General features: G+C 37.9%; 1 protein-coding gene across 1 annotated transcript in view; it reads left to right on the top strand.

The window, feature by feature from the left end:
- The window catches only part of FRAS1 (Fraser extracellular matrix complex subunit 1), a 470,770-nt gene that overhangs the window by 344,491 nt on the left and 112,331 nt on the right, over positions 1–13,948 (top strand). Inside the window, 4 exon segments of the mRNA XM_010384575.2 lie at positions 552–584; positions 4,947–5,078; positions 6,144–6,269; positions 8,203–8,450. Of these exon segments, the coding sequence (XP_010382877.2) occupies positions 552–584; positions 4,947–5,078; positions 6,144–6,269; positions 8,203–8,450 (539 nt within the window).

The following is a 13,948-nucleotide window of genomic DNA, read 5'->3' as shown; positions in this document are numbered from 1 at the left end:
TATCCTGGGATTGGAGGGAAAGAAAATATGTCAGCCGTGGTTGAAGTCATCCACTAAACTCGCCCGAGTTCCTAGAATCTCTTCAGAGAGAGCAGAGTCCTGTGCTGTGGGATCTATGGGATAAATGCTGCGAGATAAATCTCTCACGTGGTTACAGTGTGTAAATCAATGTCTCGGCACCACTCAATTCTACAATGGAATTGACCCACCTGAGAGCCCTGTCAGTGATATATGGCTCACCCACATTCACCGATTTGTAGGATTTTATGTACTGATAAAATGGGTTCTGAATGAATGTATTATAAATCATGCTAACTGCTGTGATATAAAATTATTCTACTATGTGGTCCTTTTTGCTATTTAAAATTAATGTTGACACCATTAAATCAACATAACATTAGCAAATGACCTGGTGGTCTTTCCTTAAATAAGAATAATTTAGAGTAAGACATTCTTTACTTTCCTAACCTCTGCCCTTTATTTTGTACCTTCCCTAGCTCTCTCTGACCCCCAAGTGTTTAATATACTGATTGTCTCTCTTACTCTTTCAGGTCTCCCAGAATCAGTGAAATTCCACTTCACAGGTAGAGATTCATCTCAATTTTATTAGAAAGTGAAATTTTTTCTTTCCTTATTGGTTCTTTCTTTTTGTTCCCATCATCATTAATTTTAGCTATTTTCTAAGAACTACTTAAAAATTGTAATTTTTCTTCTAAAACAAATTTCTTCTAAAATAAACAAATGGTTAAATAGTAATAGCTTAACTTTATAGTCATAGGAGAAAAAATCTACCAAAGATGCTAAAAGTTAATGTTTAAGAGCCAGGCATGGTGACTCATGCCCATAGTCCAGCACTTTAGAAGGCTGAGGAGGGAGCATCACAGAGCCCAGGGGTTCAAGACCAGCCTGGACAACAATGCAAGACATTGTCTATTAAAAAAAAAAAAAAAAAAAAAAAAGCACTAATCTGGATGATGGGGGCACATGCCTGGAGTCCTAGCTACAGGAGGATACCTTGAGCCTAGGAAGTCAAGGCTGGAGTGAGCTATGACTGCACTATTGCACTGCAGCTTGGACAATAGTGAAACCCTATCTCAAGGAAAAAATGAAAAAGAAATTTATGTTTAAGCCCAATTTCAATGTGTCCTAATATCCATTAAAGAGTTAATAGTAATTAAGATCCTAAACCCTGCATCCAGATAACCTGGGGTTCAACTTGTCTTGGGAAAGTGTCGTACATCTCTGTGCCTGAATGCCTCATTCATAAATGGGGATAATAATAATAATAAACGTAAAGCTCCAAGAATGATTGTTGCTACATAATCATTATTATACTTAGCTAATAAACAGTAGTTGTATAAAAATCTTGAATAGAGCTATTCATGGAATGCCTTGTTACTGGAGGGAAAAGGCTTACTACCCAGAGGTGAGTCGAGAAACTTGGGTATGGAAGACCTCTGCATTCCTAGTTTTAGCTCATAGTGCAATAGAAAAAGGATGCCAAACAGCAAAAGCAGAGTCAGACCTGGTACCTATGCTTGGCCACATAGGCTAAGTTTCTTTCTTGTTTAGGTCTGGAGTGAGGATGATTGACCATAAATAGCATCGTTAAGTTGCTGTTTAGATGGGATTGACTATTCCATTAGAATCAACCATCCATGTGCCCTGTTACATTTCACGGAGGGAAAAATGTTAGCAGTAGAGTCTCCTCTCTGTAACTCCCAGCTCTTCGTTTCTTCTGTGAGGATTAAAAATCACACTTGAATCAATAGTAAATTTCAGTGTTGTGTTACTGTTGATATGAACCCAGTATCAGCTCATTTCTAGTCATAGACCTCTACATAATTCATACAATCAGTAATGATATATAGCAGATTTTTATATTTTATAAAGCAATTTACAATAAAAATTGTCTTATTTAATTCTTATAACAATATTTTAAGGACAGATATTATTTTCAGCATTTTAAACCTGAGGATACCAAAAGTTATTAAGAGTAGATAACCTGGCCGGGCGCAGTGGGTCACACCTGTACTCCCAGCACTTTGGGAGGTGTGAGGAGGGAGGATTGCTTGAGCCCAGGAGTTCAAGACTAGCCCAGGCACGTAGTAATACTCCTTGTAGTCTGAACTACTCAGAAGGCTGAGGTGGGAGGATTGCTTGAACTGGAGAGGTTGAGGCTGCAGTGAGCCATCATTGTGCCATTGCACTCCAGCTGGGTAACACAGTGAGACCCTGACTCAAAAAAAAAAAAGTAGATGATCTGCTCAGATTTCCATAGCAGGTAGACAGTAGAATCAGGATTTTAATACAAGTTTCTGACTTAGGGCGTGAGCATGGAATAGCTAGTTTGATCTGACATGTATGTGTGTTGATTATGAAAAGTGAGTGTCATAGTAGTATGCCATTTTGGTTTCCAGTCCTCAACTCTTACCTGAAAGCTTGAGTAGGTGAAAGATTAACAATTAACTTGGCTAGGACTTCAAGTTAAATGATCCTTGAACCTATTATACAGTCCCATGGGACTAGACCTTGGGCTGACCTTAAATTATCTTGTTTCTGCCGGAGTTTCCTTTTTGGTTGATTTTAAAGAAGAAAAACTCTTGGTATCTAGTAGAAAGCCATGTCCTTTAGGAGAGTTTTGTGAGAAAGAATTTTTAATTGGACAGTTAATGAAAAAGGAAGGAAAAAGCCCAACAGCTGACATTAATTTGTAGAATGAAGGGGAACCACCCATTTTGGTGAATCAGCTAACATGAGAAGGAAAACTGATGTTCCTAAGACCTGACAGACTTGAAGACAAGTGCAGAAGCTCTGGAGAGCAGTTCTGAGCAAGGAACACACTTACGGCAAGTGGCCCTCACAGGGCCATTTAGCCCAAAAAGGCATTTGCCTGTTTCTCAAAGAAATTAGAGACATTCCTTAAAGAGAGGTGTAAATATGCAACTGCTGACATTTTGATTGGAAGTTTATGATTGCTTGCAAAACCCTGTGCCCAAGTGATAGCTAGCTATGTAATACGCACCAGAAAATAGCTTTTTTCCACTTACTGACAGAGGCAAGAGTATGCCTTGGTCACACTAAACAGCTGTATGATGTGACCAAAGCTCTTTAATTTTGTACCTTTTCTCTCCTCATGTAAAATAAGGATGTCGAAAGCTTCCTAGACTTCCTCCCTGGTATGGTTTGAATGTCCCTTCCAAAACTCATGTTGACACTTAATCCTCAATATGGCAGTATTGAGAGGTGGGGCTTTTATAAGGTGATTGAAACCTGAAGGCTCTGCCCTTGTGAATGGTTTAATCATTAATGGATTAGTGGATTAACGGTTAATCACGGGGGGCGGGCAGAGCTGGTGGCTTTCTAAAAAGAGAATGAGAGACTTAAAATCCCAAGCTCAGCCTCCTCGCCACATGACTGCCTACACTGTCTCGTAACTCTTCACTGAGTCCCCAACAGCCAGAAGGCTCTCACCAAATGTACCCCCTCAACCTTGGACTTCCCTGCCTTCATATGTGAAAGAAATTCCTCTTCTCATAAATTACCCAGTTTTAGGTTTTCTGTTATAAGCAACAGAAAATGGACTAAGACTCCCATTCAAAAATAAAACTAATGTAAAATGTAAAGTAAAATAAGATTGCATTTTGCAATTATTTCTTAAATTACAGGGACCTCAGAGAATCCTGAATCCACTAAAATTTATGAAAAAGTTTGTATGCTTGTCACCAAATCCCCAATAATTAAGGACCATCTGTGCCTATTTTTGAAGATTTAGAGAAGAGATTGAACTTAAAGAAGCAATGACAATAATTTTGATACTTGTCTGAATGACCAGAACCATAAAACCTTCATTCTTACATGGATAATGTCGTCTCACCTTCAATAAGGCTGTTTCTGAACATCTCCAAGATGTGGAGTGTACCTTATAAAATTTAACCATATCTTTCAGATCTGTCTCAAGGAAAAGACAAATCTAAAACTTGAATAGAATCATTACTACAAGTCTCTGAGCAATGCTTGACTTTGTTTAAGCAAGATTCTTGCTGGCTTGTTACTAAGTCCAGAAGAAAGTGAGGAAGGAAACCAGTTTCTCATAACCAACCCATAGACAAGCTTATCACACATTTAAAATAATTGACAGTGCAGTTTTCTTAAAGACCACTACAGATAAACACATTGATGAGTCGATGATGCACATATCCCTCCAAAACTGACTTTTAGGGAATAGATAGGGTGTTAAGTTATGGAAAAGCGGAAATAAGCATCAAGGGTGAGGCAATTCTGCTCTCATGTTTCCCTCAGGGATGGGTGTTCACTTGGATGTCAAAAATCCAGGGAAATAAAATCTTAAGGTCACTGTTTTGTTCACTATTTATGGCATTGTGCATCATGACCAAGTAAAAATGGATCTGCTTACTTCCAAACTAATGCCATTAGAGACATTGGTATGGGTGTTGTCTGTCCTTTTAAAAAATATTCTTTTCTAATGAGACATAGACATGCCACTTCGAAAAGAGTTCATGAAAGAAAATATTTATTTGGAATATTAAGGGAATGAACTGAATCAAGAAATATTTCCATAATCAAAAGCCTTTACCAGTAGCATCTACAGGTGCAGATTTTGTATTACCTTCCTTTCCACTAACATTTATCAAAATCACCTTTTTTTGTGTAAGTAGCCTCTTCAAATGATCTTGTTATTATACTTCTTTATCTTTTTTCTTATCCTTAGAAAAAGGAATCATTTACAGTATCTTGCTTGCTTACTTTCTTCTTTTGTAAGCATCTCTTCAAAGGTTAAAGTAGTGTAAAAAAGTTTCTAGCTACATATTTGTGGAAACTGCCTGAAGATGACCAGACTACAAGTTGATTCGTGTGTGTGTGTGTGTGTGTGTGTGTCTGTGTGTGTGTGTGTGTCTCTGTGTGTGTGCATTTATCCTTTTTAGTTTCGGATGGAGAACACACAAGTCCGGAGATGGTCCTCACCATTCACTTACTGCCCAGTGATCAGCAACTGCCAGTGTTCCAGGTCACAGCTCCACGGCTGGCGGTCAGCCCAGGAGGCAGCACTTCTGTAGGTAAGAACTGGGAGCCTGATAGAAACATGGCTTTAGAAATGGGATCATGTTGCTGCTCCTCTCCAAACCTCTTGATGGTTACCAAAAAAACAAACTCCTCTTCCATAAGTTGCCTGCATTCTTACCTGTATCCTTCTTCCTGCCCATTTCTATGCAAACAGAAGCCACACAGAGAGAAGGAAATGAAGGCTTCAGAGGCCAATGATCAGTGGAACGCAACACAGAACTGATTTTCTGGGAGTTTGCTTTGTTGCCATCACTAAAATATAAAGTAATAGAGCAGCGAGAATAACATAGAGGGGAGCGGGATTTCAATGGTGGCTCTTGTTTCTATTTAGAAAGTGAAGAGTAGCCGGAGAAATGACAGGTCACAAGGAGCTTCAGAAGTTGTGAAGAACTAGAGTTGACCCAGTTATTTTGTACATAGTTATATGTACTAATTAGTGAATTTACTCTTTAGAAATGTATTCTTTTATCAAAAATATTTTACTAATAAACAGTAGGTATTGTGATTTTTGTTAGGTGTGTTCTACAGATCCATATCCAGTTTCTACCTATGGGTTTTGGCCTAAAATTAATTATTACCAAACTTACAAATAAGTCACGTGTACAAGGATGACTGTCACTTCAACCTACACCTCACCTTTGTGATCACTGCTCACTTGGCTCTTTGTAGCTTTAGAAAAATAAGAAGGGATGAAACAATGAAATGCCAAACAGTTTATAGGAGGATTTTCTGGAAGAAAATCTAACCCAGCTGGTCAGGGCTGACCTAGCTGTGGGCTTCCTCTGTGCATGCTGTCATTTGTATGGAAGAAAAAAGGTGTTCTAAATTCAGAACTACCTTACGTGAACTTTTAGAAGAACCTACTTGCAGTGTGGGAATTGACTGCATTATCTGTTTTCACTCTTTTGTACCTGATTGGAATGAAGCAGTACTTTCTGATAACAATCAGATTATTCACAGTGTGACTCCTAGCCTGGCCTGTGGCTTTAATATATACAGAGTCTATCATCTTTAATGTATGCTTTCTCTCTCACCACGCTTCCTTCTCCTTGCTGTAGGACTTCAGGTGGTAGTAAGAGACGCTGAGACAGCACCCGAAGAACTCTTCTTTGAGCTTCGGAGACCTCCCCAGCATGGTGTGCTCCTTAAGCACACAGCTGTGTTCCGAAGGCCAATGGCCACAGGTAGCTACACACTCTGTCACTGACCTGCTTGAAGGATTTTTTGCTCTACAATCAGTTATATGTGTCTCAGACAAGAGCAAAGTGTCTTTGTGATACAGACGATGAGGAGCTTTTTCGTTTTTGTGTGAGTTTCATTGGCTTTGATATTTGAGACTTCTTCCTGTTCCCACTTCCACCCCTGCGCCACACCTGCCCCTGGCCCCACCCTGAACACTGTGAAGCCAGTTCCTTAAACTATAGGTGAAATGGGTGATTTCTGAAAGTTGGAGTTAATGCATTCAAAGTGACACCATATGAGGGATCAGCTGCCACTTTCCTAGCACTGTTCATGGAGATGAATCTGTCTTAATTTGGTATGTAAATCTTCACAATATTTTTAGCGCTGTGACTCTGATAGTGTTAACTACGTCTATCTTCATCAGTTAAAAAAAGGAACACGTTTTTGAAGTATTGTCTATGAGATGTAACAGTGTGGTAATGTGATCAGCTTTTCAAAATAATTCTTATTGTACTTCCTCTAATTATAAAAAACAATATATGTTCATTATTTAGAAGGTACAGAAAACCACAAAGGACACAAGTGTATCTGATTTTTTAATAGTCAGCTCTTATGCATTGAAGTGATTATTGTCCTTTTCAAAATACCCACCTCTGGATGCTATATCTTCTTCCAACAATCTCTACTTTCTCAGAACCTTTGTATGATTCCTTTTAGAGATGCAGTAATCCATTCTTCTGAGTATCACTGGTGGGCTAATCTTTGCCATTGATGGTAGATGGAATTTTAAAGAACAACCAGTAAGCATTTGGGAGTCACAAAGGTAGACTCAAAAATTTACTGAACTAAAGAAATGTCATTAGAATAGATTTGAAACATTCCCAGGGAACTATTTTAGGAACATAACAGTCATTGTCTAATTTCTTTGACACTGCATTTAATCTGTATTTGTGCAATTAACATATAAGATCTAAAGCTATTGGTAAAAAGTTAGTTTTATTACCTTTTTATAGACATAATGCCACTAGCACCAATAAAATACATTAACACAGTGTTGAGACAGAAGGCTTAGAAGATGAATAGAGAGAATGAGTAAATTATTCAATCTCATTACTTAGCACTAATTATTAGAACTAATAATCTATCAAAAGATAGAGTTGAATATAATATCCAAGAAGAGCAATTTCACAACTGTGTTCTGTGAAATCATTAGGGCTCATGGCACTAAGAGGCTTTTCTCATAAAAAGGGTTCCATGAAGTTTGAGAAGCTTTAATATTTATATACTACAATGAATCCTGCTGTATAAAAAATATTTTAAATTTTATTTATTCACATTTTCCATAAAGGTATCTGAACTTGAACTTTTTTTACATAATGCCTATCAAATTTATCATGAATTAATACTCCAGACTGCACAGTTTAGGTTTCTAACTTCAAGTATATTTTTTCGTTTTTAATTTTTAAAATTCCAAATAAAGCAAAGACTTCTTAAAGGTCCATCAAGTATAATTTATTTTCTTAACTTTTTCAAAAAGTTTTCAGTATCAAGAGAAGATTCCAAAAGAGCTGTCATAAATAATAGAGGCCTGTTCTTTCTTTTTCTAGAACTAGGAATAATGACTGGATATTATAGAGGCAGATTTTAGCTCAGTATACTTAAGAACTTAAAAATAAACCTAGAGCTATCTTCGGTGGAATTAGCTACCTTGTAAAACAATGATCCTCCCACCTTGAAAAGTGTTAAAGGAGAAACTACCCTTTTTCAAGGGTGGTATAAAGGGAATCCTATAGTAGGTGAGTGGTTGGATTAGCTTGTAACTCCCTGAGTTTATGATGCTGTATGAACCTTAAAATCCTGAAAACAAAGGTGTTATATAATGAAAAGCATTATTCCCAGAAGCAACTGGTTTGCAATTTGTTTCATTCTTGGAAGGTGACACTTTCACCTATGAGGATATTGAGAAAAACGCTCTGCAGTATATACATGATGGTTCCTCTGCCCGGGAAGACAGCATGGAGATCTCAGTCACAGATGGCCTCACGGTGACAATGCTGGAAGTGAGAGTAGAGGTGTCCCTGTCAGAAGACCAAGGGCCTCGACTGGCTGCTGGCTCCTCTCTAAGCATTACTGTTGCCAGTAAAAGCACAGCCATAATCACTAGGTCACACCTTGCTTACGTGGTAAGTTCTTCCATTTGCTCTACTTGTTCTCCACCACACCTTCTGATGGGGCAGACTGGACAGCAACGCCATGGCTGAATATTTGGGGCAGCTGGTATATGGTCATGTAAAGAACCTTTTTCTCAACTTCTCTACCTTCTACTCTTAGGAGTAGTTACACTCTTTATCCTGCTTCTCCTAGTGTCTCATGAGCAGACAAGTGAATGAGAAAACACAATGAGTATGTGTAGGGATGGGTGATTGTCAACAGGAAAGGGGGCCAGTGTTGTAAAAGCCCAAGCCCCCATTGTTTAAGCTCCATCTATTATATTTCCAACGAGAAGTTTAGGAAAAGAACATTTTAGAGCTTATGTGATCAATGACTAATAGGTAATGATGTTTCATGGCCCCTGAGAGAAAGCCCACTTGTCATCAGTTTCTGTCTCAGGTCTAGTCTAGATGGAATGCTGAAAAATCCCTGCGGCAGTGCCTCTCTGTCAGATTTCCCAGCCAGTTCACTGACTCACCCTCCTTCTCGTGCCCCACAAGAAGCAGTGTGATTGGGGGGCCAAGGAGAGGATCAAGGACTCGAGTTTGTTTCCCAGTCTGGCCCTGACTTTATAAGTGATCCTGAGTAATTAAACTCATCTTCTTCCTTTGATTCTACCTCAGGAGCTAAGGATAATGAGGATGATTAATTTTATTTTGCAGTTATGTATGTTGTAAGCAGATATGTGCTCTCTATGTAAACATAATAATGACTAGGTTTTACAATGCCTTGAAAGGAAGAATGATTATCTGAATGGTAATCATATTGAATTTTTCCTTTACTGATCTTAAAGTTCCAACTAATCACCTAGACTTTTATTTTTTTAATGCCATATACTTTTAAGTAATCCTTTTCTGGGCTGAAGAATCTCACTATAAAATGTAGTCCTGAATAGCAGCATGTAAGATCAAGCATTGGCCTGGGAACAATTGCTTTTACGCAGATTTTCCCCTCAAATGGTCCTTTCTTCAGTTATGGGAAAATGCATTCCACCCTAATTCTTCTCACGGTTCTACTCTAGTTTCAGAAAAGCTTTGATTTTGTTTTTTGTTTTTAATTGAGAGGTGCTTTTTACTGTAAGTTATGGTCTTTTGAATCTTTTGAAACTCGTGAATTCATAAAAATGTATGAATTCAGATTTAATCAGTAGATCACCAAGGCTTGAAAAATGTTTCACAGTCCAAAATAGCGCTCCAGGAGCAGTTCCTGCCCATTAACTGCATATTATAAGCTGCATATCAAATTGCAAGCCCATTGGCAACTGAACATGTATTTTCAGAAATTGATTGAATGTGAATTTACCCACCAGAGCAGAAAAACTCCAAAAGAACTATTCTAGCCTGCTGAAAGCATAGCATACATTTTGAAGACTTAGGTAGGTTATACACTAACTTTCTCTGAGGGTTGTAGAAGGATTTTGTACTAAGTGTCATGGAAAAACTTTTCCAGATATGCATGGTTAGAAAGTTTTCCATGAACATCTAGAAAGATTGGAAAAACCATCTGAAATCCTAGTCACAAATGGGGCAGAGTATAAAGGTTTAGGAACAGATGAGTCTGTTCTTAGTTTAAGTGTTATTAACTGGAAGAGAGTGATACGATGTTGGAGGAGACAAAAAGGCGAAAGTTGGATTTTGTGTAATGTGCTTCTTAGCAGTGGTTTTACATATACAGTTTCCTATGCGCTGCGAGTAAACAGGAAAAGAACAGTATGGGTTCTGGAGTTAGAATGGATGGATCTTAATCCAAACTCACCACTTACTAGCATTGTGACCCTTAGCAAGTTATTTAAACTCTCCAGGCCTCGGTTTTCTCATATGTAATATGGGGAGGATAAAATTAATCTTAGTAATAGCATTTCTATGAACCAGCCAAAAATAAAATTATTCAAAATATTATTCTGTGTATATTAACATTACATATTACATACCTAAGAGTAAATGTAGCAAAAGTTATGTAACTTTTAGGGAAAATTGATGCTATGACTGACTATGTAGAAAAGAATCTCTTGACAAAAAATACTAGAAAAAAAGGAGAATTTATCAAGGGGCCAGATATAAGATGAACAGACAGCAATAGCATTTCTATATATAAGCAAGAAAAGAAAAAAGCCAGTAAATGTACCTAAAAAGATCTTACCATAATAACATTAAGAAAAAAGCATGTCCCTTGGTCTAAATCTAGCAAAAACCGGCAGTATTTTTACAGGAAAATTATAACACTTAATTGACAGACGTTTAAAATGTATTAAATAAATGAAAAGACATGCATATTCATGAGTAGGAACATTTAATATTTAAAAGGCATCAGTTCCCTCACCAAACAATCTTTCAATTCAATTCAGTTCCAATCAAAAGCCTAATGGACTTTTTATGGATCTTAGTAAGCTGATTCTAAAATATGTAAGAAAGAACACCAGCCTGGACAACATGGCAAGACCCTGTCTCTACAACAATACAAAAATTATCCAAGCATGTTAGCTCATGCCTGTAGTCCCAGCTACTTGGGGGCTGAAGTGGGAGGATTGCTTGAGCCCAGGAGGTTGAGGCTGCAGTGAGCCTTGGTTGGACCACTACACTCTGCACTTGCTCCAGGGTGGATGACAGAGCAAGCCCCTGTCTCAAAAACAAACAAACAATCAAACAAAAACAAATGATGAATATTCTGAAAAAGAATAGTAGGAGGGCAAAGGGATTTACCTTACCAGATACCAACATGTATTAAATATACAGCATTTAAAATAGTGTAGCAGAGGAATATATCAGACAATCCAAAAGCAGACTCACACATGGAACTGTAATATAAAACAGAGATGCTAGCTGAGCGCGGTGGCTCATGCCTGTAATCTCAGCACTTTGGAAGGACGAGGCATGTAGATCTTTTGAGGTCAGGAGTTTGAGATAAGCCTGGGAACATGGTGAAACCCTGTCTCTACTAAAAATACAAAAATTAACCCGGCATCGTGGTGTGCGACTATAATCCCAGTACTCAGGAGGCTGAGGCATGAGAATAGCTTGAACCCAAAAGGTGGAGGTTGCAGTGAGCCAAGATCACACCACTGCACTCGGCAACAGAGTGAGACTCTGTCTTAAGAAAAAAAAAAAAAAAAAAAAAAAAAAAACAGCAATAGCAAGCCAGAGAAGTGGAAATAGGAGAAACTCTTTAAAACGTGGATCTGCACAAAATGATTATATGTGACCAAAAAAGGAATTTGTACACTGCTTCACACCATATGCAGATATTAACTCCAGACAGATGAAGTACTGAAAAACCATAAGTAAAATTTTACAAATCTTTGTAGAATATAAGTGAATTTTTTTGGGATATTAAGGAAGGGCAGAACATCTTAAACTAGAAACAAAAAGGTCTCACTATAAAAGATTGGTACATTTTACTATATTAAAAATTAAATTTGTGTTCATCAAAACACACCATAAAGGCAGCAAACAGGCCTGGTTACAAATGAGAAAACAATATTTGCAAAATATATAACCAAAAATAACAAAGGAAATATAACACCCCTACAGATCAAGAAGAAAAAGATAATCAAGTAGAAAAATAAGCAAGAGGCCGGGCGCGGTGGCTCAAGCCTATAATCCCAGCACTTTGGGAGGCTGAGACGGGCGGATCACGAGGTCAGGAGATCGAGACCATCCTGGCTAACACGGTGAAACCCCGTCTCTACTAAAAACTACAAAAAACTAGCCGGGCGACGTGGCGGCGCCTGTAGTCCCAGCTACCCGGGAGGCTGAGACAGGAGAATGGCGTGAACCCGGGAGGCGGAGCTTGCAGTGAGCTGAGATCCGACCACAGCAGGCCAGCCTGGGTGACAGAGCGAGACTCCGTCTCAAAAAAAAAAAAAAGAAAAGAAAAATAAGCAAGAGACACGAACAGGAATTCCACAGAAGAGGAACCCGGGTGGTCAGTAAACATGTGAAGAGATACTCACCTTCATTAGTGGTCAGGGAAAGCATATTAAAACTATATACCATTTTATACCAAGCATGGGGAAGGCAATGGATTCACGCTGATGGGAGTGTAAACTGGATCAACCACTTTGGGAAGGAATTTGGCATTACCATGTGAAGATAATTATTCATGTACCCTAACCATTCGATTCCTAGATTACTACCCAAGAGAAACTTTCACATACACAGCAAAGAACTTGTGCAAGAATGTTCATAGCACTACTATTTGTAACAGTGAAAATATTGAAACAAACCAAATGCCCACCACAAGATAATGGATAGCTTGTGGTCTACCGACTTGACAGAATATTAGCGAACCTCAAAACGGATTAATTATAGTGACGTCCAACAATATAAATGGATCTTAGCAGTCTAATATTGAGTTTAAAAAATAAATTGCAAAAGAGTAAAGTCAACTTCATATTTCTAAGTTAAAAAATCTAAAAATATGTATTCTGTGGTAATACATCGAGCTATTTTTAAAAATTCAAGAAAATAAGAAACGAGATTTAGGGTGATGGGAGGCCCAGAGACAGGAAGAAGGGCCACATACATAAAATGTTAGTTTTTCTCAAAGCTCTAGTCCTCATGTTGAATGATGGGTTCATTGATGTAAAAATAATAAAAAGAAAATGAAAAAGTAAATTAATACAAAAGGGATAAGAAGGTCTTTGAACAGAAAAGTTACATGAGAACAAGGTCTGTATTCTTATGCATTTTTTGTACCTCCAATATCTGAGATATCTTAAAATAGTGATTTTCTTTAAATCATGACAGTACTTTCAGGAAAAAAGTCTAGCTGATTTCCCACTTTTTCAAACCTAGCAGTTCTATGAGATTTGAAATACATAGTAAGATATGCCTGCCATGAAATAAAGCAGTGTTTTGGTCAAATTTGTCAATGTGAAATTTAGAAGTTATCCATTCTAACTAGGAGCCAGGAGCTCTGTCCTTGTAGTTTATCAGCAGTTCAGAAGACAACACCTTAAAATTCTTTTTAAAAGTCTCTCTCAGAGGGAATGCACAGTAATATTAGGAAGCAGTCTTTTGGAGTCTACATATTGTATTTGATAACCCATGTGGAGAATGTTTAAAAGAACATAAATATAGGGAAAACTTTCTGAAGTCTTGCAGCTTTGATGAATTTTAGGTTCCTTTCTTGCTAGTGTCAAGTGATATGAGGAAATATGGAAAATTCAGTGATCTTGAATTGAGACTCTGAACTACTAACTTTAAAAGGTCTCTGGGGATAGAAATGAGAACAGACTAAAACCTGTTGGCCCCCGCCCTCTTGGTGTCTTGGTGTCTGTGCTCACATTCCTGATCCTATACCTCAACTCACTGTACAACATAGCATGAAAATTTGCTTTTGAAAGCACAAGTGACCATGCAACATTAATTTTCATTGTTGATGTGGTAAAGGGTAGAGTGGCCCCATTTTCACAATCAACAGCCCTAAACACTGAATGACTCAGGGAAACTTTATAAGAAGATGTTGCCTG

The sequence above is a fragment of the Rhinopithecus roxellana genome, chromosome 2 (genome assembly GCF_007565055.1).
Source record: "Rhinopithecus roxellana isolate Shanxi Qingling chromosome 2, ASM756505v1, whole genome shotgun sequence".
Taxonomy (NCBI): domain Eukaryota; kingdom Metazoa; phylum Chordata; class Mammalia; order Primates; family Cercopithecidae; genus Rhinopithecus; species Rhinopithecus roxellana.
The sequence above is the reverse complement of the archived record's forward strand: the minus strand, read 5'-3'. Positions and strand labels throughout refer to the sequence as shown.